Source organism: Rhodnius prolixus, unplaced genomic scaffold (genome assembly GCF_049639745.1).
Source record: "Rhodnius prolixus isolate KJV_2025 unplaced genomic scaffold, Rpr scaffold_9, whole genome shotgun sequence".
Classification (NCBI taxonomy): Eukaryota; Metazoa; Arthropoda; class Insecta; order Hemiptera; family Reduviidae; genus Rhodnius; species Rhodnius prolixus.
Genome location: NW_027411604.1, coordinates 29,044,417 through 29,069,644, shown reverse-complemented (window position 1 = coordinate 29,069,644; position 25,228 = coordinate 29,044,417). Strand labels below are relative to the sequence as shown.

Genomic DNA, 25,228 nt, shown 5'->3' with positions numbered 1-25,228 from the left:
TTTTTCTCAATTATAAACTATTGTTATTTTGTGCACAGATCTAAAAAGGTAATAAATATAAAGTGTTGAAAATGTTTTGGGTCATGAAATTCTGTAAAATTATGGTCGTTCTATATCTCCCACCGTGAACCACGTACTCGTATGAAATTTTGTTCTCTGGTAAAGATTGTTTTTCTCAATTACAATCTATAGTTTTTTTGTACACAGATCTAACATTTTAGATGATATAAAGGGTTGAAAATTTTTTGGGTCATGAAATTCTGTAAAATTGTGGCCGTTCTATATCTCCCACCGTGAACCACGTACTCGTATGAAATTTTGTTCTCTTGTAAAGTTTGTTTTTCTCAATTATAATCTATAGTTACTTTGTGCACAGATCTATCATTTTAGAAGATATAAAGGGTTGAAATTTTTTTGGGTCATGAAATTCTGTAAAATTGTGGCCGTTCTATATCTCTCACTGTGAACCACGTATTGGTATGGAATTTTGATCTCTTGTACACTTTGTTTTTATCAATTATAAACTATAGTTATTTTGTTCACAGACCTAAAAAGGTAAAAAATATAAAGGGTTGAAAATTTTTTGGGTCATGAAATTCTGTATAATTATGGCCGTTCTATATCTCCCACTGTGAACCACGTATTAGTATGGAATTTTGTTCTCTTGTACACTTTGTTTTTCTCAATTATAATCTATAGTTATTTTGTGCACAGATCTAAAATGGTAAAGATATAAAGGGTTGAAAAATTTTTGGGTCATGAAATTCTGTAAATTGTGTCCGTTCTATATCTCCTTCTCTGAACCACGTATTGGTATGGAATTTTGTTCTCTTGCACACTTTGTTTTTCTCAATTATAAACTATAGTTATATTGTTCACAGATCTAAAAAGGTAGAAGATATAAAGGGTTGAAAATTTTTTGGGTCATGAAATTCTGTAAAATTGTGGCCGTTCTATATCTCCCACCGTGAACCACGTACTCGTATGAAATTTTGTTCTCTTGTAAAGTTTGTTTTTCTCAATTATAATCTATAGTTATTTTGTGCACAGATCTATCATTTTAGAAGATATAAAGGGTTGAAATTTTTTTGGGTCATGAAATTCTGTAAATTGTGTCCGTTCTATATCTTCCTCTGTGAACCACGTATTGGTATGGAATTTCGTTCTCTTGTACACTTTGTTTTTCTCAATTATAAACTATAGTTACTTTGTGCACAGATCTAAAAAGGTAGAAGATATAAAGGGTTGAAAATTTTTTGGGTCAAGAAATTCTGTAAAATTGTTGCCGTTCTATATCTCTCACTGTGAACCACGTATTGGTATGGAATTTTGATCTCTTGTACACTTTGTTTTTATCAATTATAAACTATAGTTATTTTGTTCACAGACCTAAAAAGGTAAAAAATATAAAGGGTTGAAAATTTTTTGGGTCATAAAATTCTGTATAATTATGGCCGTTCTATATCTCCCACTGTGAACCACGTATTAGTATGGAATTTCGTTCTCTTGTACACTTTGTTTTTCTCAATTATTAAAACTGTCCGGTAGGGCGGTTGTATAAGGGTTGACCATCAAAAACTGCACGGAAAAGCGTAACATTGAAAAACACCCAACTTTGACAATTTTTTTCTATTTTTCTATAAAAGATAAAATTGCTAAATTTTCTTTAAAATATAGGGCAAATCCTCTTTTATAACTATAATTTTTTTGCAACCACCCAGATCTAATAGGTTTCGAGAAAAAAGTTGCCGAAAATGAGCAAAAACGGCTTTTTCAAAAAATGTTCTTGTTGTTGTTGTTATTGTTGTTACCTTTTTTGTAAACAACGTAGCGCCTAAACGCGCGAACCGATTTTCATGAATGAGGTGTCATTCGATTCCGAATTTTATGTAGATGTGCCTTTTGGGGGTCTCAGCGCTGTATATCTAATGGGAGAGGAGTTAGCCTTCTTTATGTAAGGCCCCCTCTAAAATTATTATTACTAATAACTCTGTAAATGAGGGAAGGGATTAGCTATGAGGGTAGCATACTGGACTCCCACGCGGAGGTCCCAGGTTCGAATCCAGCAGCTGACCCTTAGATTTTCTCTTCTTAGGAGCTTCTTACAGCTCACTGTCCGGTGATGGACAGTGTTGTCTGTAACGAGAGAACACTGTCCGGAGGCCGGCAGTGCACTGGAAAAAGCTCCGGGCGCTAATAACCTCAGCTGTTAATGCGCAAAAAAAACAAAAAAAAAACTGTAAATCTTGGCCCGATTTTGATAGAATTTGGTAGGATGATAGAGTTAGGGCTCCCCTACGTAACAATAAAGCGACGATCTACTCTTACACTTGTTAAGGGGAAGTATAGCAATCGTTTCAAATTATCGACACGTGAACCGATTTTCATGAATGCAGTGTCATTTGAAATTTTGTACAGATTTGCACTTTAAAAGTCTCGACGCTATGCCTCATAAGAAGGGAATTTTGCCCCACCCAAATAAGGCCCTTTCTAAAACTTTTATTACCAATATTTCTATAACGCTTAGTCCGATTTTGATAAAATTTAGCACGAAAAAGTGATTAAAGCTCCTCTACGTGGCTGTGAAGTGCCATCATGCTCTTACACCTACTAAGGGAAGTACTGCAATCGTTAAAATTATCAATGAGTGAACCGATTTACAGCAATGAATTGTCGTTCGATTCAAAATCTTTGCCTTTTAGGGAGAAGTACTGTAATCGTAGTTTATTTTTCTTGCTCCTCTTAAAAGGAAGTACTGAAATCGCAGTTTAATTTTGCTATTTACGTACAAATACCTTCTTATTTTATTCAAAACGCTTTCTTAAAAAAATTGTTATTGAGGATGGTTTGGGGACCGCAACTATAATCATTCTTTAATAAGATCTCTCCAGTGGTAGTTACGGTTCCGATTTAACACCTTATCAGGTTATAATGATAGAATAGCTTATTCCAAATTTTAAAAAATCTGTAAAGCAGACGTAACTTTGCAAATAGACAAAAGGGAAAATCTATCCAAAAGGTACAAAAATCTCCTTAACAAAAACTTACAGTTTTAAAAGTTAAGTATTAGGGTTGATTAAACGCCAAAAGGTACACAAATCAGCAGTTCCCAACATTTCATTAATACTTCATTGATATAATTTAAGTAATTTTACTGCATTAACTTTTCCTTCACATTTTTTAGAATTTATTAGATGTCACTGACCCTTATGCTGGCCAGTTCATTCATAATATTATTTTGTTACAATTATGATAAAATGTATATTATATCTTCCTAATTAAATAGGTACTTTATTTTAACTCTATTCCAAATTATTCTTCTGATTTATCTTTAATATGCCCTTTATTCTGAGTAGTCACATATACATGCATGTTAAAGTAGAAAAAGCCTAAGTTAGAGTCGGCTACTGTTTAAATTTGAATCACAGAGGATTCAAAACAATATTTCAGTCTTGAATTCGTCTTACCGAAATATTCGTGAGCACAAATAACATACAGTTAATAACAAGTAGATTATTCAACAATATTTACTCATTTCTCAATTGTAATTTAATTTAGTCCCCCTAATTTTACTTATGGTAAAATACTGGAATAATTAGCTGCCCTAAAAATATGCATATCTTTATTTTCTTTATTTTATATTACATATATATAACATTGTGGGATGAATACCTAGATTGAGAATGTAATTGAATAAAACTATATTATTTGCGATAAAGCCAGATTATTTATTACTTATTATTACAAACGTTTGACTACTATATAAAATAACAATTACTTTAATCGAAGAATGAACTTAAACCAATGATTTTTATTTAAAAATAAAAATAAATAAATAAAATCATTGATGTATGTTGGTGTAAGCATTTTTTAAAAAATTTTATGAATTTTTTAGCCTCATATTTTTTTTATATTTTTTATAACGTTTTCTTTTTCACCTGTGATTAATAGTTTGATTATTATAGATAAATAGATATTACAGTCAATCTAAGTTAAATGGTGTGCTACTTGAGTAAATATTTTGTAGACGAAAATGGCCAGCATAAGGGTCTGTGACATCTAATAAATTCTAAAAAATGTGAAGGAAAAGTTAATGCAGTAAAATTACTTAAATTATATCAATGAAGTATTAATGAAATGTTGGGAACTGCTGATTTGTGTACCTTTTGGCGTTTAATCAACCCTTATACTTAACTTTTAAAACTGTAAGTTTTTGTTAAGGAGTTATATTGAAAATGATGTGCAGCGAAAAAGTATCTAAGAGCTAATTAATGTATTTTTATTTCCAAATTACCTTACCTCATCAAAAAGCCAATTTCTCAAGGATTTGTGTTCATATTGCTGAAAAAGAAAAATTATACTTCAGAAATCAATGAGTTCCTAGATATATTCTAATGTCAAGGAAAATAAAGAAAAACGAGGAAGGTCCTTAGGCTAGTCCTTTGAATTTATAATACGTTTCTTTCAACGAGCTTTTTAAAACTACTTAATTTAGCGAGTGGACATTGGATAAGTATTTTCATTAATTTCTACAATATTTAAAGATTAAATATTTCTTAATCATTCCTCTTTATTCTGACCTTTATCTAGATTAAAATTATTTTTTTTATAACACATTTTCATTTATGATCACATACATATATATTATTACATTCATGCCAATTTTTTCAGCCAGGCGGGCTTTACGATCCAATACCAGAGTAGGGTTTCTTAGGTTTTCAAAAAGTAATGTCATATCAATGCTTTGATCTGGGAGTTATCGTGGGAATATCACTTTTGGAATGCTTTCAAACTGAAATTTAAATTATGTGCCTATTGTTGATAAATGAGAACCTTTTTTAATTTAGTTGATTCAGATGTCCGAAGTAAGAAACCCAGTGCCGAACCCACTTCCTTTACAACAGAAGAGTGAAAACTTCTGACCTTGAATAATATCAATTTCGAAACTAATGGAAATATTAATGAAAGGTATTTAATTCTTTAAACATTAATGAGTATGGTAAACTCTAATAATACTTACGCCAAATGATTCACAGTCCAGATCTTGCGCTGCAGTTTTATACTCATAAGGAATAAGGCTACTGATTTCATTTGCAATTTCTTGATCATCTAACATTTCCTGGTGGTTACTAGCATTTTTTACAATGATTTCAGGTTTTCTTTTACAATTCTAAAAATATTTAATTCATTGAGTTTCGTTCTCAGAATAGTTTATGTTTTTTTTTTAAAAAAATATACATATAAAGCAGTTAAAAAAATCATGAAATACGTATTTTGTAAAAGAAAAAACAACATTTGAACTAAATGAACTTTTCCAAACCAATAGCTACGTTTCCTATAAGAAATATAGTCATTGAACTATTGCCATTTTCTACTCTTATAACATAATCTTTGGAAATACTTCAGAAATTCCATCTTTAAACTGATCAAAGGTTTTTCACAACTAAAGAATATGGAAATAATCTCTGAACATTTTCTAAAATCTAGTTACAATATTCCAGATCCATCTAAGATCGCAGTCTAAAAAGACTCAACGCATTTGGACTGGAAAATATGTTGAGACAGATGTAGACCCGATATAGGAATTTGGTTGGAAAATTTAGTGAAGTAGTATTGGACAGGAATACCAGGAAGAATAATTTGTTGAGGGAGGCAGAAGAGTATTGCTAAATAAAAGTTTATTTGACAATGATATTCGAATTTGATAGTGATTTAAAAATTTTAAATTTAAAACAAAAATATGTAACTTTTATTTAAAATTTTGATTTATTTTGTTTGAAACTACTTTATATTATGCAAATTGGGAGCTGATGAAGAAAAGATCAATTGAAGCAATTGGCTTTTGGAGCAGAGGGGATTGGAACATATTTATAGGAAGAGAATCAAAGTTTAATTGGACTTTAGCAATGGAAATACCTTTGCAATGTTGCAGCTGGCCTCTAGACCACTAGGAAGGTAAATAAAGCATTTTCCGTTAAACGTTTTGTCAGAGAAATTTTGTTTCATCACACATAATAAAGAATTTTTCAGTAAGTTCAACGCATTTTTGAGCTCTTCCCTTTCAGTTTCTTCTTTGCTATAGTTTTGTAAGGCAATGCAAACTTTTTGTTGCCAATTATTCTCTTTTAATAATTCATTTTGAACCTGCAATAAAAAGATTAACAAATTATGAGCGCCTTCCTTAAGGTTCTCCTTATTTTATTTCCTATTATAATAACCACTAAGTTTATCAAATTCATTTTTTTAACTGTCCTGTTTATATGTCTAACATGGTTATATAAAAAAAAAAGATCTAAAACTCAAACAATGCTAATGTAGTACATTACCGTACAATTTACCATTCGCTTTAATCATAACATTATCACAGTCATACATAACCGGATTTAACCCTTTTAAAGGATTATAATCTTTCAAACAACCGGAAATGCGTGCAACACTACGCAAAGAAGAACACTTTCGAACCTCTTCTCATCCGATAGAACCGGTACGATAAGTACCTCCAAACTAATTAACGACGACGGCACTCCTTCAGACATATTCTGGAAAATGGCTGGTACCGATAAGCCTAAAAAGCTGCCGCTAAAATATAATCTCATCAGTTATGAAATTAAGATGCTAATGTATCAATAGAACCATATAAATACTGAAGTGAATAAAATGTAAAAATAACAAATAATATTAATAAAACATATGATATATGAATAATTCACCTTATACGGAGCCTTAACGTATTTATAAATGATATTATCTTCCCCCATTTGAAGCGCTGATCCAACCCAGTTTCTAACAGAATCTGGAGAACCGTTCAGCAGAATAAGCAATACAAGTTTTCCATCATTTTCTAAATATTTGGCTAAATTGAATCCAAGAACGCTGCCCCAATCATTAGCTACAATGGTGAATACATTTAATTTGAATCGCTTCGTATCCTGCAGATAAACCAAAATGAAAAAATTAGAAGAAATGAAGTTGACAGTGCAGAAAGTTGAGTTATTATTGTTACTTATTCTAAGAAAACATTCATAACGCCTTAACGTGACAGTATTTTTACATTAAATTAAAGACGAATTGTTTACAAAGAACGACTTACTTCAAATAACTGTTTGGCTATCTTATCTATATCGTCAAAAGTATTAGGCAATCTCGCTTCAAAAGTTGGATAATGTAATCTGGCGGTTAAATTAGATAATTCGTTTGGCCTTAAACTTGGAATTACAAATATAGGTGATAATTCTCTATTATATTTATTTGGAAGACTTGATGTCATTATTTCTACAAAGCAAGCTTTAGATACTGATTTGCTGCTGAATTCCAACAATTCTTTGATATCTGCCGGAAGTCTTTGATAGAAGTAACTACTATATCCATTAGATTCTGTAAATGGAATAAGATATAATATTTAGTCTTCTTGCTAAACAGAAGCTTGCAATGATGAAAAAAATACCTTTGTTTAGATTAATGATGTTTTCTTTTAAGAAAATTACGCTATTGTGTTTAGAAATCTTAATTAAATTATCGAGTTCTGGCAGAAGTACATGCGCCTTCATTAACTGTTGGTCACAAGAAATAGCAAGGGATGGAATCTTGTCTTTATTTCTTAGTTCACAGACAGATTCGCCTCCATTTCCAATACAAATCAAATTGGTATTACGATTCAACTGTCTTAAAATTGATTCAGTTTTATTAACTTCTTCTTCATTTACCTAAGAAAATACTAAGTTACAATTATGAATGGTAGTTCAACTTTCAACATTGATGCAGAATAGTATAATAGCAGAATTAGTTTCTGGCAAAAAACAGACCATCTCCATAAAGATTTCACTAAACATTTTAAGGAATCCAAAAAGAGATGATAAGGTGAATCCAAGCTGGATGAGGCGTGATATTTTACTCGCCCTAGAATAGTACACATTCTAATCAGTCCCTTACATAAATGAGAAGATGGACATATTAAATCTTCTGAAAGTAAATGATAATGATCTTTTTAAATTTAATGCAGTTGTTCAGTGGAATTGTTTTTCTCAAAAATTTTGAGTCAAAATAAATTGAAAATTTCATCCAAGACCTAAATCTATAAAAAAATAATAATATACGAGTACATATAATTTACAAAAGGTTTTATTTAAAAAAAAAAATAAGCACCTCATAAGTTTTCATTGTCAGCATTAATAAAATGATGACATAAATATAATGGGTATAGAAACAATTTGACTGGGGCCTTCACCGTAAACACTATGTTTGAGCCAAAATATACCAAGCATTTGACGTTACTAAGCAGGATTACAAAAAAAAAAAAAAAGTGCTAAATACGAATATATAGGTTTCGTGACTGTTTATTGTTAAACTAAGGATTCAAGATTGGCGAGGAATCGGTCAAATAAAAAAAAACTCGTCTTTTTGCCAACGTTTCGACAAATGTATTGTCTTCTTCAGGGCGTGGCTATTTTATTTGACCGATTCCTCGCCAATCTTGAATCCTTAGTGCTAAAGACATTAATAAAATAATAAATTTTAATATTTTTGATTATTATTAGTTAACAACTGGTTAACTAACAATAAGCTATTATTATTGTGTACCTTTTACCGCTTTAAAATTCTATTGTTACTTTACCTTTCCTAGGATGAAGATTTCAGAAATTTCAGCAATGCAATTAATAGTAACAAAATATTTTTTCATTTCGGAGAAATTAGTAGGGTTTGAAATTGGATGCAAACTTATCTTGGCTGAAGGATATTTATTCAAAATGCTCATTATTCTGCAAGAAGTAGAAAGGTAATTTGAATAAAAAAAAAAAACTGTTAAATGAAAACACCATAAACACAAGAACATAAAAATGTTGAAATTAACAGTAAAGTCTGATGGTGGCGCTCAAATTTTCTTGACAAGAAAATTGGTTATATGAGAATGTCAAAGTCATCATCAAAAAGAGTAGTGAAAAATATGCTTGTTTTTAAGGTTTACATTTTCTCTTATTATAATTTTTCAAACTACAAAACATATTTACTTTTTGCTAACAGTCCTCAATTATAATATAAAGTTTTTAAAACCATAAATTACACTACACTTTGAAGAAAGCCAACTACCACTTATCTCTCAAAAGTGCCCTAAAATGTTTTTTGTGACAAATTTTACAAATAATAGTTATTTATTAATTTGCAGGTAATTTCGAATGAAGATGAAATTTAAAAAAAGTGTACAGAGGTACTTCTGGTTACTGGATTTTATTCGGTAAGTTACAGTCGGATCCCCTAATGTTTTTTTTCCTGTAAAATTTTACTGTAATTTTTCGTTGTTCAAGTATTTCAGACATTTTACTCGTACACAAAATTTTCTAAAACAAATTTTTTGGATTCAGGAGAACTCAAAACAAATATTTTCGTTTAAAACTCAAAACCAAAAATACTTCCCAAGTGAGAGAAAGAAGTAATGGAATCTCGCCTAAAACTAGGATCTGCCGCTTTACTTTCTTTTTATATAATCCATATGATCTGGTCCAGAAAATTTTCGATTTCAAATGTATCACTTAGGTAAATTTTAAACCAGAGAATCGGTATTTCTTTATTATTTCTACTCCTTAAATAAAACAACTTATCTGAATGTATTTTACAATATAATAAAAAATGAATTCTAAGGGCCCACTTAAATCCTGACTAAATTGATTGAAGAATGGTGGTAGAACTTCTTTAAAGAGCTTTTTTTTAAAATCAGATTTTAAGGCGTTTAGGTAGTTGTTCGCTTAGTGAGCTTACGAGTCGTTTGTAAAGTTTAATGCGCTTAATTGATAAAAGTATTAACAAATTAAAATTAAAAAGCCAGAATTAACAAGAAAGCACTCACCTCTGCTTATTTCTCTGAGTTATGTTTTGGAGATCTCTGAATACATGTACATTTAATGCCCCTCTGTTTAACAACCAACCAACTAAGTCCAACCAAAATTTATATTCATTACCTAAAAATTAATTAATTAAATAAAAATAACCTAAACGAGAATGATTAAAAAATAATCATTATTAAAATTTATGAATCTTACTGATAATGATGTAACTTTTCCGTTCAGAACATATAAACAAGTCCTTCTTTATACTTTCTGGTTTATTGCAGAACATACTAAATACTAACTTTGCTGAATTTTCATTTTTAGCTCTGTCATTAGAAAATTAAGAAGTAGATCATTAATTATTTTAATAAAACATTTACATATATAATATTCCAAATCAATATAAGTAAAGTGCACAGAAGTTCTAAAATTAAACTTCTCAGCCTCAGGTCGGTGCACACTTTTAGTAGAATCATTGTGAAGGAAAGCAGTTTTAAAGTCATGCTAACATGGTATTTCAAACTTCAAGGATATATCTTTGGATACTTTGAAGATAAGTTAATTTCACCCTATGTTAGGCTCATACATCCTAAAACTATGTTTTGGCAGTTTTCATTTATTCATTGTAAATTACCTGATTGTTTTTTAAAACTTCACTGACTCTCTGAGAGAGCTGAGAGTTAGGTATTTTATTTGCTCCAATAATCTTTATTAAATTATTAGAGAAACTTTAGAAATTCGTTTTCCGAACGCACTGATTTAAAATATCTTATTTAACCCTACTTTCATAATCTGTTCATTTTAAATTAATTACACAGGCTTATACACTGCTTATACTCTACTACATATTTGATCGGATATTGTAATGTACGTTATCGCTTTACTGCTCGTTTCCTTAGAGTTGTTTATCTTCATAGTTATCACGCAGTAGCCATTTAAGAATCAATAAGTGACTATCAACTTGGCTGCTTCATCTCCTCAGCATCGAAGAACATTTTCCCTTAACCTCTACCAATTGCCAGTCTTAAAGACAGCTATTTTATTAAAGAATCAATCCTGGTCGATAATATTCTGAGCATCAAGCGCGGCAGCCTTACTTTTAAGCTAATTTGCATTAGTGGGCTATACCCATCTTAGATCTTAAAACTAAGAAATGAAAAACTTATTTTAACCTTTCAACTGCATCAACATTGTCAGCATTGTAAGGCAAGATGTTGGTTCTTAAAGGTTTAACATGTCCTTCTTTTATGTCTAATTGTACTCGTCTGTGGAGTTCTTCTTTTACAGAGAAGGGCCGATCTAACAAAGATTCAGCTGATACTCCAATAACCCTAATTTCCTTCAAGAAAACTTTCATTCCTATGAGCAAAACAATTTTTTTTTTATAAATAAAGTACCAATATTTTACAGATTGTAAAATTAATGTTCATCTTTTTATTTTTTGAAAAAAAAGATTTTCTCACAAACAAATAGAACTTCTTAAAGCGAAATCACGAGAATTAAATTTTACTTGCCTTCCAGTAATAAGAGGAAATAATGTGACTTTATCAAATTTTCGAAATTAAATTCTTCCTCCCTATAATTTTAAAATACGCCGGAGAGTGAAAAGAGTGACTAGTCAATGATATCGCTCTGTCAGAACCATAGTATTTCTGGTAAAAAATGAAAATTTAAACTCTGCTCAATCGCAATACTTCTTCTTTGAGGAGTAAGAAAGAGATAATCAAAGAGGATCTAAAGGAGAAGATCTTTCAATCTTCCATTTATCAGCCTCATAGGTTTTCATAGTAGCTAAACGCAAATTTTTGGAATCCGCGTGTGATTTTTTCTTTAAAAAATTAATAAAAAAAAACCTTGGTATTATAGTAAATATAAATTTAGGGAACGTTTCTATTTGGCTTGGGTTGGTTACTTTAAGAATGGTAACCGAATATTTATTTTACATGGAGGGTGGACTTAAGATCGTTTCAATTTCCAGTAATTCTCGTATTTTGACTTAAGAATATTATATTCACTCTTGGGACATTAAATTTAAATAAATTGATGAATTGGCGATAAAGTTGAAAATAAATATAAATAGATTAGCACTGTAATTATAAAATATTACTTCACTCTTTAAGATTTTTAAACTGCATAATACTAAAAACGTAAGTTTAATTTAACTTCAACGTTATCCTGTTTATATTGCACATCTTCCATAAATATCTGTAAAATTCTATTCTGTGGAGGATTTGAACGTCTTCTATTTGAAATACCACACAAAATAACTTCAATTTATAATTTAAAGGAGAATATAATGTGTTTAACAGCGAAAATATAAAGGAAGATCGGAATGAACTTTAATCAAAATCAGAGAAAAAGGAGTTATATACTCATAAAGAAATTTACGCTTGTTGACAAAAATAATTAGTAATAAAAGTAACTTTGATAATGCCAGTGCTTTTCTGACCCTCTTTAACAAATAATTTGGCTTACCAAGTGTATTAATTTTATTTTCAGACAAATTTAATTAATGATGTTTTTAATTTCTTTATCTATTACCTATTGCGCAACTTTCATTTATAGTATGATTATTCATCTGGAAAAATATCCCATGACGAGCAATACATTGTAGAGATGAATCCAACATTAAGCGATCTTCATCACTATTAATAACAACATCAACACCTCTTTTAATCTTATTTAATAAAAGTGATACAAATATTCCATTTTTACGAGGAAATATATTATTCTTGTCAATCTAAAACAATTGAATAATCATGAAATGAATGAAACAGTTTGAATAATATTGACAGCAAATGGCACAAATATATTACTTGAGGAAAAAACTGAAGTATTAGATTTTTCTCTTCCAAAGTTGTATATGTTACGAAAACTTCAATTCCTTTTGACAGAGCTACATAAATAATTGCTTGAGAGGCAAGCAAAGTAGCTCTATGAACTAGTATTGTACTTTTGGAAGCAAGTTCATACGAGCATGTACTATATACATGTTCGTATATAGAATAAGCCTGCAAAACAAAGATAAAATAAAACTTTTTGCAACAGCCAAAGAAAATTCAAAGTTTGTGGAACAGGATATCTGAATTGGAAGCTGAGCAACATTATCATTTGCTATCCGAAAATGGATCAGAATTTAGAATTGATACCATAATTGTGAGCAAAGAAACTTACAATTAAATAGCATAAAGGTACGCTGACAGCTTCTTCGTTAGTCCAATGCTGAGGTTTCTGCCAGCATAAGAGTTTATCATCGATTAATTTCATGGTGTGAGATAAGGTTCCAATACCACAAACTTCTCGACCTAATTTATCCAGTCCACAGTAATCAAAAATTACAAGCTGAAAAACCGAAGCATAAGATGATGAAATCTAATATATATATATATATATATATATATATTAGAAATTATAAGAAAATTAAATTTACATTAACCAGCATTTTATATGTATAACAATTAATTTCCTTAATAATTTCTTAGAAATGAATTGTCAAATAGCTTAACCGAAAATAAATCCTGGTTTTCAACAATGTTTTCTTTATTTTTAAACAAATAATAAATAGATAATGGACAGTAGATTGATAGCTTTGTTGGAATTTATGAAATACTGGAAACTGGAATTAACTGAAGTAGCTACCAAATTTTCCTTTCTATACGCTAAGCATTCTCTTTCTTGCTAGTGATTAATGTAATTTAAAGTCACTTGTAGGTAGTTTGGAAAAGAGTTTATTTTTAGATTACCTGGAAAATGGCTAGTTTTTGAAACATCTTGCCAGGAATATTTGACCAAAGGTAATTGTACGACAAGAGGTGGGTAGAGCAATTTCAATGTAATGATTCAGTTCCGCACTGTATAAAGTTAGTAAGAATTAAATCTAAATTCCGCCCATTTAGGACATCATTTATCTCGAACAATATATGTACATGTTTGGCACTGCGTCCGAATCCTGGTATAGAACTTAAACTTTATTTAATGGTTAATAAAAGGAATTTATAGATGATTGATTGTATAAAAGAGGTATTGGTCCCACCAAGAGGGGGAAGGAACGCAAGCAATCCAAAATGCCCATTGTTCCCCGCCCACCCCTTACCTCGTAAAAGACACCGGGGGCTTCAAGACCAATAAATCCGGCCAAAAATTGCCGAATAGCAGTACAATAAACTGATAAAAGTAGTGACAACATACTAGGGAGCATTGCGACTCAATCGCCCAGTGCACTGAATAAACCTAGGGAGTTCATAAAGATTACCAGATGCGACAATGGAGAAAGAAGATGGAAACATTTAAATTTGTAGTTAAGTATATGTATGGTATTTGCTATCTGCCTTCATCCATGACACCTAATAGGTAGATGGGCGTAAAATACGACTGAAAAATATGCATAACTCTATTTTTTACATATACAGTCATAGCAACAAGAGGGAAGGGATTAGCTATGAGGTTAGCATACTGGACTCCCACGCGGAGGTCCCGGGTTCGAATCCAGCAGCTGACCCTTAGATTTTCTCTTCCTACAGCTCCTCCTTTTTGCTTCTTACAGCTCACTGTCCGGTGATGGACAGTGTTGTCTGTAACGAGAGAACACTGTCCGGAGGCCGGCAGTGCACTGGAATAAGCTCCGGGCGCTAATGACCTCAGCTGTTGATGCGCCAAAAAAAAAAAAAAAAAAAAAAAAAAAACAAGAGGCCTGGATCTAGGCAGAAAACCTTTTGAGCGCAGCTTCGTGCAGTATGGACACTTGGCGGAGGCAAGGCTAAATCTTATGCAACCGCTTCTTAAGGATCAAACTTCCGAGCAGGAAATGAGAGCGTTGGCCCTGGAGACAATACATTCCCGATACGCAGCTCGGGACTGGCTACATATCTACACAGATGGTTCCGCCCGAGCGGCGACCCATAACGCAGGGGCTGAGCCAGTGGGTAGGATGTGCACTAATTTTGATGGGGAGGCTGTGGCATGCTTTCGTATGACTACAGGGCATGACTACCTCCAAAAACATTTGCATAGGATTGGGGTGGTGGACAGCCCTATGTGTCCCCTGTGCCTGCAAGAGGAGGAAATGGATAATCAGCACTTACCAGTCTGCCACGCCTTGATAGATGTCATCGCGAACGCAGCACGAATCTAAATATTCACGACAATAAAGCCATTATGACTAAATTATATTGGGCTGCCAGAAGCCGAATGGACTGAGCACCAACGGCTTGGCGTTTAAAAAAAAAATTGCATATACATATATCTTCCAACCTGAATCCAATCACTGTTAATCGAAGTTTGATAATTATTTAAAAAAATTAAAACAAAACAGTTTAATTTAAATAAATATTAAGTTTAAATCACTTCTCCAAAAAAAGTTACCTGGTTTTCTTGTGAATTTTCTTCAATTTCCGATAAATTTATACCAAGTGTAGTCAGTTTAACATCCTCGCCCCTGTTAAAAAGAATTACTGGTTTTATAGTAAACGATTGATAAGTTAAATTCAATGTGCAACAAATGATCTTAAAGTTTAACAACTTACTTAATCGATGATAAAGGGAAGATAAGTTTTTGTTCTGTATTTACTGGATACATAAGTGGTTTATTAGGAAGGGATAATAGTTTTAAATAACCCCATCTACCTCTTACAGAAATATTCATTATTAAATCTAATGCTATTTGTTGTTGATAAAATGGAAGATCTAATGAAAATGAAGGAGACTCATCATCCGTAAAGATGAACCTAAACAAATAACAAAATATTGGTTGAAAAGTGAAAAGTTTGTTTGATCCAGATAATTATTTAGTTCTTGGATTGTCTGAATTCAAAGAGATGATTTAATTTCCAAAATACCTGATCATTTCTGATGTTCCTAACTTTTTACAAAATTGCACTATGTTGTAAACAGTGGACAAAGTCTTTATTTTCCCCACAACATATTGAACATTAGACGACTTAATCCTTGAAACATTATTTTTAAGATATAATTTCAAATTAGCTTTCCAATTGTTACTTGTATTAATTTTAATTATATTTAAATCAAATTTTTCTTCATAAATCTGCGAAATGAGAACAAAACACAAGTAAAAATACAATTCCAAATAAAAAAAAATCATAAAAAATAAAGTTATAATGAGCTTACCATTTTAAAAAGCGTACAAAACTGTTCTTTGTATTTAAATTGAAATATTGGAAGGAAGTCTTTTAATTTTTCATTTTTGTTTTTGTTTTCTTTCTGAAGGATAAATCCAGTTTTTACCTTCTTTAAACAATTCAATACTGATTCGTATGGAGGAAGTTCACCAATAATTAACAAATGCTCCCAGCTTTTTAAATTTAGGTGCAGCTCATCAACTGAATCTTTGGTTGGCGATGTTATGAAGTCAATCTGAAACAATATTTAAATCCCCTTTGATTCAGAATGAAAAACTATTTGTTGTGACATAAGAATCCCTCAGTTATAATTGTTTTGTGTTTAAAAAGTGATACATAAACTTTTTATTTTTTTATAGCGTTTTTTAATCATCCTATTTCAATGGACCACATTGAAGATGTCAAGATGAAACTTTTTAGAGGGTTGTCTTGTGTCACTAAGCGCCCATAAAATTTGAAAAGGTTCTTATTCTTTTTAAAGTTATTATAAACAACTTAACTTTACTTGCCCAATTTTAAACAACTTGTAATCGTTGAACCTGCTTATTAAAGTTTATTAAGCAGTTAGATGTCGCACATAAGTTTAACGCCTGTGCATATTTTTGTTGTGTGCACTGAGGCAGTAAAAGAGAGAGTGACAAGATTAACTGTGGGGGGAAAAAAGGAAAAGAAATTGTTAGAATCCCAAAAGATTAATTTCGATTTAGAATCTCCAAGGCTAGTAACAAAATAATAATAATAATAATAATAATAATAATAATAATTATAGGCGTTAATGACCAAGGCAGTCGATGCGCCAAAAAAATTAAAAAAAAAAATGATCTTTTAGCATGATTTAGTAGAACCTCGACAAGGCTTCTTTTTTTATTTGGAATCGTTTTATAAAATTGAGATTCCTAAATATGTAATAAGAATAAATAATCCTAATTATAACTAGGTGTAAAAAAATAAAGCATTTTTGTTAAGGGGGAAAAAGCAGAAATATCCGATTGTTCTAAAAACACCAAAGTCTTTGGAATTTTTAGTTATGTTTAGTATTTTATTTTGTCTGTTCTCATACATAAAATTGTGATAAATTAAAAAGCTTAATACCTACATTAATATTATTATGACTACTATAAGTTGATAACATATTTTTGAAATCTTCATCTTCTTTGATTAGAATTACGATCAGCCTCTTTGTAATACATTTGAACCACTCTATATGGTGAAACACTATTTGAAAACAATCAACAAATTGCCCTTGATATTTCTAAAAACATTTATAAAACAAAAACTTACATTAATCACACACGTTACGTTAGTACCCTCTCAGATTTACTAAATACTTACTTCAGCAGAAGAATTATAATACGGCATAAATTGACAAATTTCCTTAATCAGATTTGGCGCAGAATGCGTAATGGTGCAATGCTTTAATATTGGTGAATGCAATGTCAATCCTTCACAAGAAAGTATTTTTGTGTTGATATTAAAAAATACTTTAAAGTCTGAAATATAAATAATAAGTAGGACAAGCACAGGTAGTGTGGTATTCAACATTAAATATTCGTGTAAAGTACCTTTAATATTGAAGGATTCAAAATAGGTTTTATTAATATATAACTGCCTTATATAATGAACAATTTTGAGTTCATTATATTTTAATGAATTGAACAGTGATATTACCATAAGTAAGGCATCCAAGAATTCCACCCACTGTCCCTTCCAGCGCACAGTAGCAATTATATCTAATTATGAATAAAAAAAGAAAAAATAATTTAATTCACAAACATGGAAGGAGCAATAACAAAAAAATTATGTTAATAATTCAGAAAGAGGGCAGTATTAGATTTTAGGTAAAGATCGCTGATGACATTGTAAATATATCCAAGAACATTTAATAAAATTACTTTTTTAAATTTAAATTTGAAGTTGTGCAGCAAGTACCTAACTGATTTTGGAATCTAAAAGATTAGCTACTCCTTCAGTCAAAGTCAGAAAAATGACTTTTCAGACATCCCAGCCTAAAAAAAAAACTCTTAATTTATAGAAGAGTTTGTGTGCTCAAATTACAGCGATTCTAAGAACAAAATCTAGCTCACCTCATTCGAATGGGTCTTGCGAACCATCTTTGCCCCCTGTTCCACGTACTTCCTTAGAAGCCAAGCTAGGATCGGAATATATACTTCCTGCACAGCACTGGCTCCGCTATATGCTTCCCGTTGGCCAGGGGAATAAACAGAGTTAAAAGGATCAACAAACATACAGCTAACTTTTTAATTTGAGTTAAAGGAGCGCGTTATTTCTTCCCTAGGTGATTGGTATCGCCTTGCTACTGTAGGAGGCACAACAGATCTATTTTGCCGCAATGAAGATTATCCCGTGAAAACTTACTTGATTGTTTTACATCAATATTACCTATTCCTCAACTCATCCTTTTCTTTGTTATCATCGATTTCTCTTCACACTTGAATCTTTACCTATTCATTAAAATGTCCTAAGCACTGTAACATCTCATTCTGAATTATAAATTATAACTTAGTAATATATTTATTAATACACAAACGTTTATTACCAGGATCACAAAAAGAAATATTTTGTATTAATTTAAAGTTGTCACCAAATTCAACCGAAAATTCATTAAAATATTTGTAAATTTCAACTTGATTTAATACAATCGTTGGTTTTGTTATTGTATTTTCTTCTAATTCAAAAACCGGATTGGTTTCAAGCGAATTTATTCGACCAGATGCTAAAATGCGTGACTTGAAATTTACCTCAAAGTCTCCAAAACCTTTTTGTAAGTGAAAGAATATTTCTGCGTTTTCTATTTAAAATACAAATCATTACATTAGTAAAAGAAAAAACAAAGATAATCAATTTGGTATTTATATTTTATCTTACTATATTTTGCAATCTCAAGCGACTGTTTAAACTGAATATTTTCTATTAATAAAGGATTTCCATTCTTCGAAAATTCCTTACTTCTAGCAAATATATCCAATGCATGCATCTGAAAACAGATTGAAATCTAAAGTGTTGACTACTTGAATGAAGCTCGATTGTAATGGCAGATAAAATGTGACTTACCAATAATGAAACTGAAGGCATTACTTCTGCATCAAATATTTTGCAGCCTAAGTACTTCTCCAATCGTTTTTCTGACAACTTGTAATATTCCCAGCAAGGTTTTTTTTTAAAGCTCTGCAATTAATATTTTACATAATTAATTTTTCGTAATTATGAAGGCAGAAATTGAATCTAAAATGTTCATTAGGGAAGGCTATTTGTTTCTATTTTCTGAGACAGAAAAACACCTCGTTGTTGTTTCGCACAACAAAATTGCTATCGCCTAACGTAATCTAATTGACAATATTTCTATAAGTTTCATATTGTTCTAACGGCCGCAACTTCATTTAAAAGTGTATCACTTTATTTAAAGTTGTTAGTGTGTTGGCCCTTATTTAATTTTTAAATAACAAAAATGACCGCAGATAAATAAAGGTAATGGATACGGAAGTAATAGAAGGAAATTTATTTTTCATCAATAAAAAAGTGATGAATGATCCAATTGTATCCAAAATGAAGTCAGTCATTTTTGAATCAATTCCAACTTCTTGGAGAATGCTGAGTCTCACTCATTCGCTTAACATTCGCTCGCCACGTTTTCCTCCGAATTTATTAAACAGGATAGAGAACATCTTTTTTCTTTCAGTCTACATTGAACGGCGTCTTTATACACTAGTATATCACATCTTTGGCAGAGGGTCCGAACATCTACTGTCGCCGCAAGTACAAGCATTATTAGCTTCTCTAATCAGATCCTGCAAGAATCTGCTTCGAGAAGAGGATTTTTTTTTTTTTAAATAAAAATAAAGAACTTACTCCTTCTATCCTCTGGAAAGATCCGGTGCCATCCCATGTTAACATTGGAGCAATGTAAGGTAGATTACCGCTCACTGGAAACTCAACCTTTGGATATAAATTGTCGATTTTTATAGATATTCCTTCCAAATATAACCTTACATAAAAAAATAAATAAATGTGTAGCTGAGATGATTGCCAGTATTGTATATCATTATTTTAAAGAATTTAACTAGAAATTACAAATTTAGAATAACTGGTAATAAGTCTAATTAAGAGAGAAATTACACGTTCTCATAACACTTTCTAATCTTTATAGAAAGCCCATCCATGTTTTCGTTCCAAATAAAGTGGACTGATCATCACCCCATTACTCGTTATATCCGAGTCCAAGAAGAGAATATTAACCATACCGTGATCCGACCACAGCGCTGCGCTTTATCTACAAATTATGCTTGCAACAAAGAATGATGTCCCTTCAAGGGGATTTGGAAAGAAAGACAACTGGAGCTATTTACCAGTACAAGAAGGACAAAATTTTCCACTCTCAAGACATTTTGTCACTGTAATTGCTTAGATTCACTTTGAAGCACACAGCCATTGACCTTATCACCGTCGAGAAAAGTACGGTCGATCCACTGATCAGGCAGGTCCCAGAATTTATCCCAGAAAGTATGTCTGAACAGAGAAACTAAATAGTTTCTAAAAACCTAATCAAAATGGATAGTTCTGTAAAAATGAATTAGGTATAAAGAAAAGCTTAATCACGTGGGTAAAAGATGGTTATCGACTGAGGTTCCTAGTGTGTTACCACACATCGATACCATACATCGATACCACACATCCCCAAGCTAAGATATGTTGCGGCCTTGAATTTTATTTAATGCGTTTAATGAGATAATTAAATGAAGTAAGTTATCCGCCTCTACGACACCTGTTGGACAGTTGCACGCAAAGCCCGTACGAAATCATAACTGGAGTACGCACACGACAGGCACATGAGAAAAACTTTATGGGAATGAAATGTGAGGTTCGAGAATAAGTTTTGTTGCAAGAATATACTACGTATAGTAGTAGAGAACATTGTTAGAAACTGTGCAGCTTATTACCTATCTACTGGTATTGAACCTTGTAAACATTACAAAGGCAACCATGGTCTGGTAATTGCTTACATTTTTTAGACCCTTCTGGGAAACGATTTTCTAATTGTTATATCTCTTTCTCTAAGTTGTCGAAATGTTAAACATGTATTTGATAAACAAAACAAGCAATAAAGATTTGAAAGAACAATTTTAGCAATAGGCCTAGTTTTCATTACCAAGATTCAAGCTATTTTACAAATCCTTTAGAATAAGTCACATGACAACCTCTTCATATCGCCATAATTCGAATGGCGCCTTATTGTGGTACTGGGTTCGATTCCCGGTCTTAGGCCTTGGATTTTATTTAATGGTTAAAAAAAGAAATTAACAGTAAAGTATGTTTGCTAGACGCTTCCGTCCACGACACCTAACTTTTGTTAATTCGAATGGCTAATTTGAAACAATTTAGGCTCTTTTAAAACAGCGATAAAAACCTACGGTGGACACGTACGTTATTCCTTTACTATAGTTTACGTTCCTGAATTTTCTTGGAATATATAATTTATTAAAAAATAATGACTGTAAGATTATAAATAAATGTTCAAGATAGAAAGAAGAAACAAAAAACAAAATCTAATTGATAAAAGGAAACATCCAGTTAACTACTTTTGCTTCAATTTTGAAATTTTTGTTACAAACATAATCTTTACTAATATTTAGAGATAATAAGAAATAAATACGTTACACTGAAATGACATATTAAAGGAGAGTTCAACCATCCCCTCCCTCAGAATTGCCCTTAATCGAATTTCAGAGAAAATATTTAGATAATAGTTGTAGAACTAGTAGTGCAGCATCCATAAAAAAAAAAGCTTTCACACATTAATCGTACAAATAAAACAAATAATGAAAAAAATAAGAAAGAATATACTTACTTGCCAATAGCCTTAATTAAATGTAAAGTAGTATCAATCTCAAATCTGTTAACCAATGGAATATTGGTACAATTGGGAAGTGACTTTTTGACAATAGATTGAAGGAGACCGTGTGGCGCTATTTCAATAACTATGGCGTTCTCCGGAATATGTGCCGATGCTTCTTCAAATAATACAGAATTTAACAGATTATTCGTGTGATATTCAGCTGAACTGAACTTTGCTAGATCACTGTCCCAAGAGGATTCAGGAATGGAACTGCTTATCCAACGTTTTGTTCGTTTCCTTGGCTTTTGAATGACCTGTAATATTATTATTTTATTTTATAGGACAAATGGAATTCATCAATCTGAACCACTTAATACTAACCTCTTGTAAATATTTAAGTAGAGCAGGTGCTGCAGGTTTAATATACCTGCTATGGTAGGCAATATTTGATACGTTAACTAGTTTAGCGAATATTCCTTTCTCTTTAAGGCCAGCTACATACTCATTCATATCGTCAACTGGTCCAGATAAGGTACAACTAGTGTCTGAATTATGACAGGCTACTTCTATCGAAGGAGGCAATTGATCTTTTATCTGTTTGTAGCCCAATCCTTAAAAAAAGAAGAAAGCAAAGATTTTGTGCATTTGTAAGAACAACTTGTGGCAGTTAAGACGATAGCCTGTTGAAGCTAGGAAAGCAGATTATGTAAGTTTATGGAAAGCATTTATGGCTAAAGCTTGTTTGGTACTGATGTATTATTTATCGCAGCTATGGAGTTAAGGCCGGGAAATCTCGAACTTCGTAGTAATATACAGAAATGAAATAACCAACTGATCCACATTTTCTCATAAATTAGTCTGCCGATATAGTGGATCTTAATTTCTTGATATAGCTCTCATCCACATTGAATTGAAAGTAAAATATAATAAATCAAAACAAATACTGCACAGTGACCAGTAACGCACTGAGAAAAAGCTCCAGGTGCAAATGGCCTCAGATGTTCACCAATCAGATTTTTCTAGCATTTAATAATCTTTCTTCCCATTCTTCCTTAGACTGACAAACTACTCTTTTTCATCCTTGAAATATATCTATTTTGTTTACCAATGGAAAATAAATTAATTATCAGCGTACACAAAACCCTAATTTTAAATATTTAGTATCTTCATATCAAATAAATTTTCAGTTTGCAATTTGATTTCTGATAGAATTCTTCCCCATTATAGTACACCCCAAAACGCCACATCCAGATCTGCAAACAGCATCCGAGGTTGTGTAATTGGACTAAGAAATGAATGTGAAATATTTTCTTCCTACTTGTGGATGAAAAAATAATTCTAGATAGGCCCCTTTAATTTGTCTAGAATGAAATTTCAAATACTCACCGACAGCTGCCATCATCCCTTTCACTAATTGGGTTTCAATGGAAGCTTTTCCTCTAGAAAAAGCTGAAAGTATCATTTCTTTTGCTGTAAAACATCCATCGGCATATGCACAACCTAATTCCCCAACTGAATGTCCAATTATTCCGTCAGGTTCAATGCCTATTTCTCGAAGTACGTCTACTAAACCCATCTGTTGAAAAAATTATAAATAATTAATGCAAAGATAAATAAAACTATAAACGATGGCGCAATTGTCTGATGGATAATTTTCAGTTAAATAGAGTTGTAAACTTAAAGCCATTCTACGAGCCATTCTCGTACAATACTTTAAACAGACTTTTTAACAGAGAGAACGTAAAACGTAATCAAAACCTTTCTTTTCTCATTTCAATCTCAGTCTTCCGTAATGCTAGCACGAGGTTCATAACTACATTTTGACTGGCAACAATGTTTTCGTTCATTATTGCAATGAGTAATGAAAAAGAGGAAACCGCAGGAAGATCCGAATTACGGTTTGTTTAGGGGCTACGAAAATGCTGGATATGACCGAGTGAATTTTACTGAATGGTCTTAAGATTTTGTATTAATTTTAATTTTATCTACTGAAAGTGTTTTGAGCAAACAGTGGACCGATATTTTCTTCTTCTTATTCTTGTTCATAAAATGTGATTGGCTATCGTTTGACTTAAATGGCACGACTTGTTCTAACTTGTTGGGTTTTGAAGAAAAGGTTCTAGAATTTTTGTAAATAAGGTAAGCGTCATTGCAGCACTCTCTGTCAAATTATCAATTCCTCTGAACAACAAACTTTCAAATAAATCATGTGCGATGCTGGAAAAATAAAAATAAAAAAGTTGCACACATTTTACAATAGATCGCACCAGTGCAGCAGTGTTCCAAGCTTCTACACCAGAGTTTATTGCCAGTATTATTCCTTTTTGATTACAACTAGGTATAAATCCTATGTTAAACACTCCATGAGTGGTTTACAACTGCTTTTATAATTTTAATGTTATAAATGATAATACCTGGATGGCTGCGATACCAATGAATGAATGTAACACATTGTCATAGATATGAGAATCCTTGGAATTAATTATTTTCAACAAATTAATTCCTTTCGGTAGAAGAATTTCATGACACAAGTTTATAGTTCTTGCGAACGTTGGTAATCGCATTAGATCAGCACCCATTCCTGGCCACTGGGAGCCCATTCCAGAGAATAGAAACCAAATTGCCCGTTTTTCAGCTACGTCGTACAACTGAAACCAATTATTAAATCATTAGACACATTATAATCAGGTGAGAAAAAGGAAAATAAAATATTACCTTAGTTTCATGAAATTTATGGTCGCCTTCATTGAGTATAGCATATCCTCTATATAAATGTCCTTTTATATGAGATTTAAAAACATTGTGAGTCAATGCAATGAACTCCTCTTTAAAAGGCATAGCTTCTACCTGGAATAATAAAAACTGTATTAATCTAATTTTATTTAAACAATATATATACATATAAATATATTTATTTAACAATATATGTGCACAAAATGATACCTTTTCAATAGCCTTAACTAATTCAGGTTCTACTCTTCCTGATATTACAAAGAGCCAAGGAACATTATTTGCAGAGAACTGTCTTAAATGTTTTCTTTCAGGACTTTTAATAATCGTATGACTATATGAACCAGATATTCCTACACCACTTATTCCAACTGTATTTCCCTCGAGAGGAGTTGGTTCAGTGATCACCTGTTTAAACAATTTCAGAAAATTTAATATATCAATAAATTCAAAGAGTAATTTTAATAATATTTAAATCATTTTGAGGAATTAAACCCAATGGAAATGGGTTTTAGAGTATCAAACTACTGAGTTACAAACGATCCCAATTAGATTAGGAATAAGGAAGTGGTTGATTCAAAACACCTCGGAGGTATGTCTTTTTCTTCACCTGGCAAACTGATATATATTTTAATAATGAAAGATCTGCTGGGAAAATTATGGCAAATTGGTGTAATAATGAATTACTCAAAGCA

The 25,228-nt window shown here is 31.5% G+C and overlaps 1 protein-coding gene and 1 long non-coding RNA gene across 2 annotated transcripts in view; one reads left to right on the top strand and one right to left on the bottom strand.

The window, feature by feature from the left end:
* The window catches only part of LOC141453927 (uncharacterized), a 41,426-nt gene extending 35,477 nt beyond the window's left edge, over positions 1-5,949 (top strand). Inside the window, exons 3-4 of the long non-coding RNA XR_012458312.1 lie at positions 4,848-4,968; positions 5,502-5,949. This is a non-coding gene — a long non-coding RNA (uncharacterized lncRNA). The remainder of the gene's footprint in view (positions 1-4,847; positions 4,969-5,501) is intronic.
* Positions 1-25,228, bottom strand: part of LOC141453925 (fatty acid synthase-like) — a 36,581-nt gene that overhangs the window by 5,584 nt on the left and 5,769 nt on the right. Inside the window, exons 8-37 of the mRNA XM_074127549.1 lie at positions 24,747-24,941; positions 24,519-24,650; positions 24,218-24,451; positions 23,190-23,379; positions 22,185-22,414; positions 21,816-22,117; positions 19,820-19,955; positions 19,025-19,138; positions 18,839-18,947; positions 18,510-18,761; positions 17,515-17,682; positions 17,285-17,442; positions 17,049-17,204; positions 15,942-16,187; positions 15,653-15,858; positions 15,341-15,541; positions 15,180-15,252; positions 12,993-13,160; positions 12,635-12,829; positions 12,360-12,558; positions 10,991-11,177; positions 10,032-10,144; positions 9,839-9,950; positions 8,612-8,756; positions 7,445-7,703; positions 7,091-7,374; positions 6,711-6,929; positions 5,917-6,144; positions 5,021-5,170; positions 4,300-4,341 (exon numbers count right to left, since the gene is read on the bottom strand). Coding sequence (XP_073983650.1) covers positions 4,300-4,341; positions 5,021-5,170; positions 5,917-6,144; positions 6,711-6,929; positions 7,091-7,374; positions 7,445-7,703; positions 8,612-8,756; positions 9,839-9,950; positions 10,032-10,144; positions 10,991-11,177; positions 12,360-12,558; positions 12,635-12,829; positions 12,993-13,160; positions 15,180-15,252; positions 15,341-15,541; positions 15,653-15,858; positions 15,942-16,187; positions 17,049-17,204; positions 17,285-17,442; positions 17,515-17,682; positions 18,510-18,761; positions 18,839-18,947; positions 19,025-19,138; positions 19,820-19,955; positions 21,816-22,117; positions 22,185-22,414; positions 23,190-23,379; positions 24,218-24,451; positions 24,519-24,650; positions 24,747-24,941 — 5,403 coding nt within the window. The remainder of the gene's footprint in view (positions 1-4,299; positions 4,342-5,020; positions 5,171-5,916; positions 6,145-6,710; positions 6,930-7,090; positions 7,375-7,444; positions 7,704-8,611; positions 8,757-9,838; positions 9,951-10,031; positions 10,145-10,990; positions 11,178-12,359; positions 12,559-12,634; positions 12,830-12,992; positions 13,161-15,179; positions 15,253-15,340; positions 15,542-15,652; positions 15,859-15,941; positions 16,188-17,048; positions 17,205-17,284; positions 17,443-17,514; positions 17,683-18,509; positions 18,762-18,838; positions 18,948-19,024; positions 19,139-19,819; positions 19,956-21,815; positions 22,118-22,184; positions 22,415-23,189; positions 23,380-24,217; positions 24,452-24,518; positions 24,651-24,746; positions 24,942-25,228) is intronic.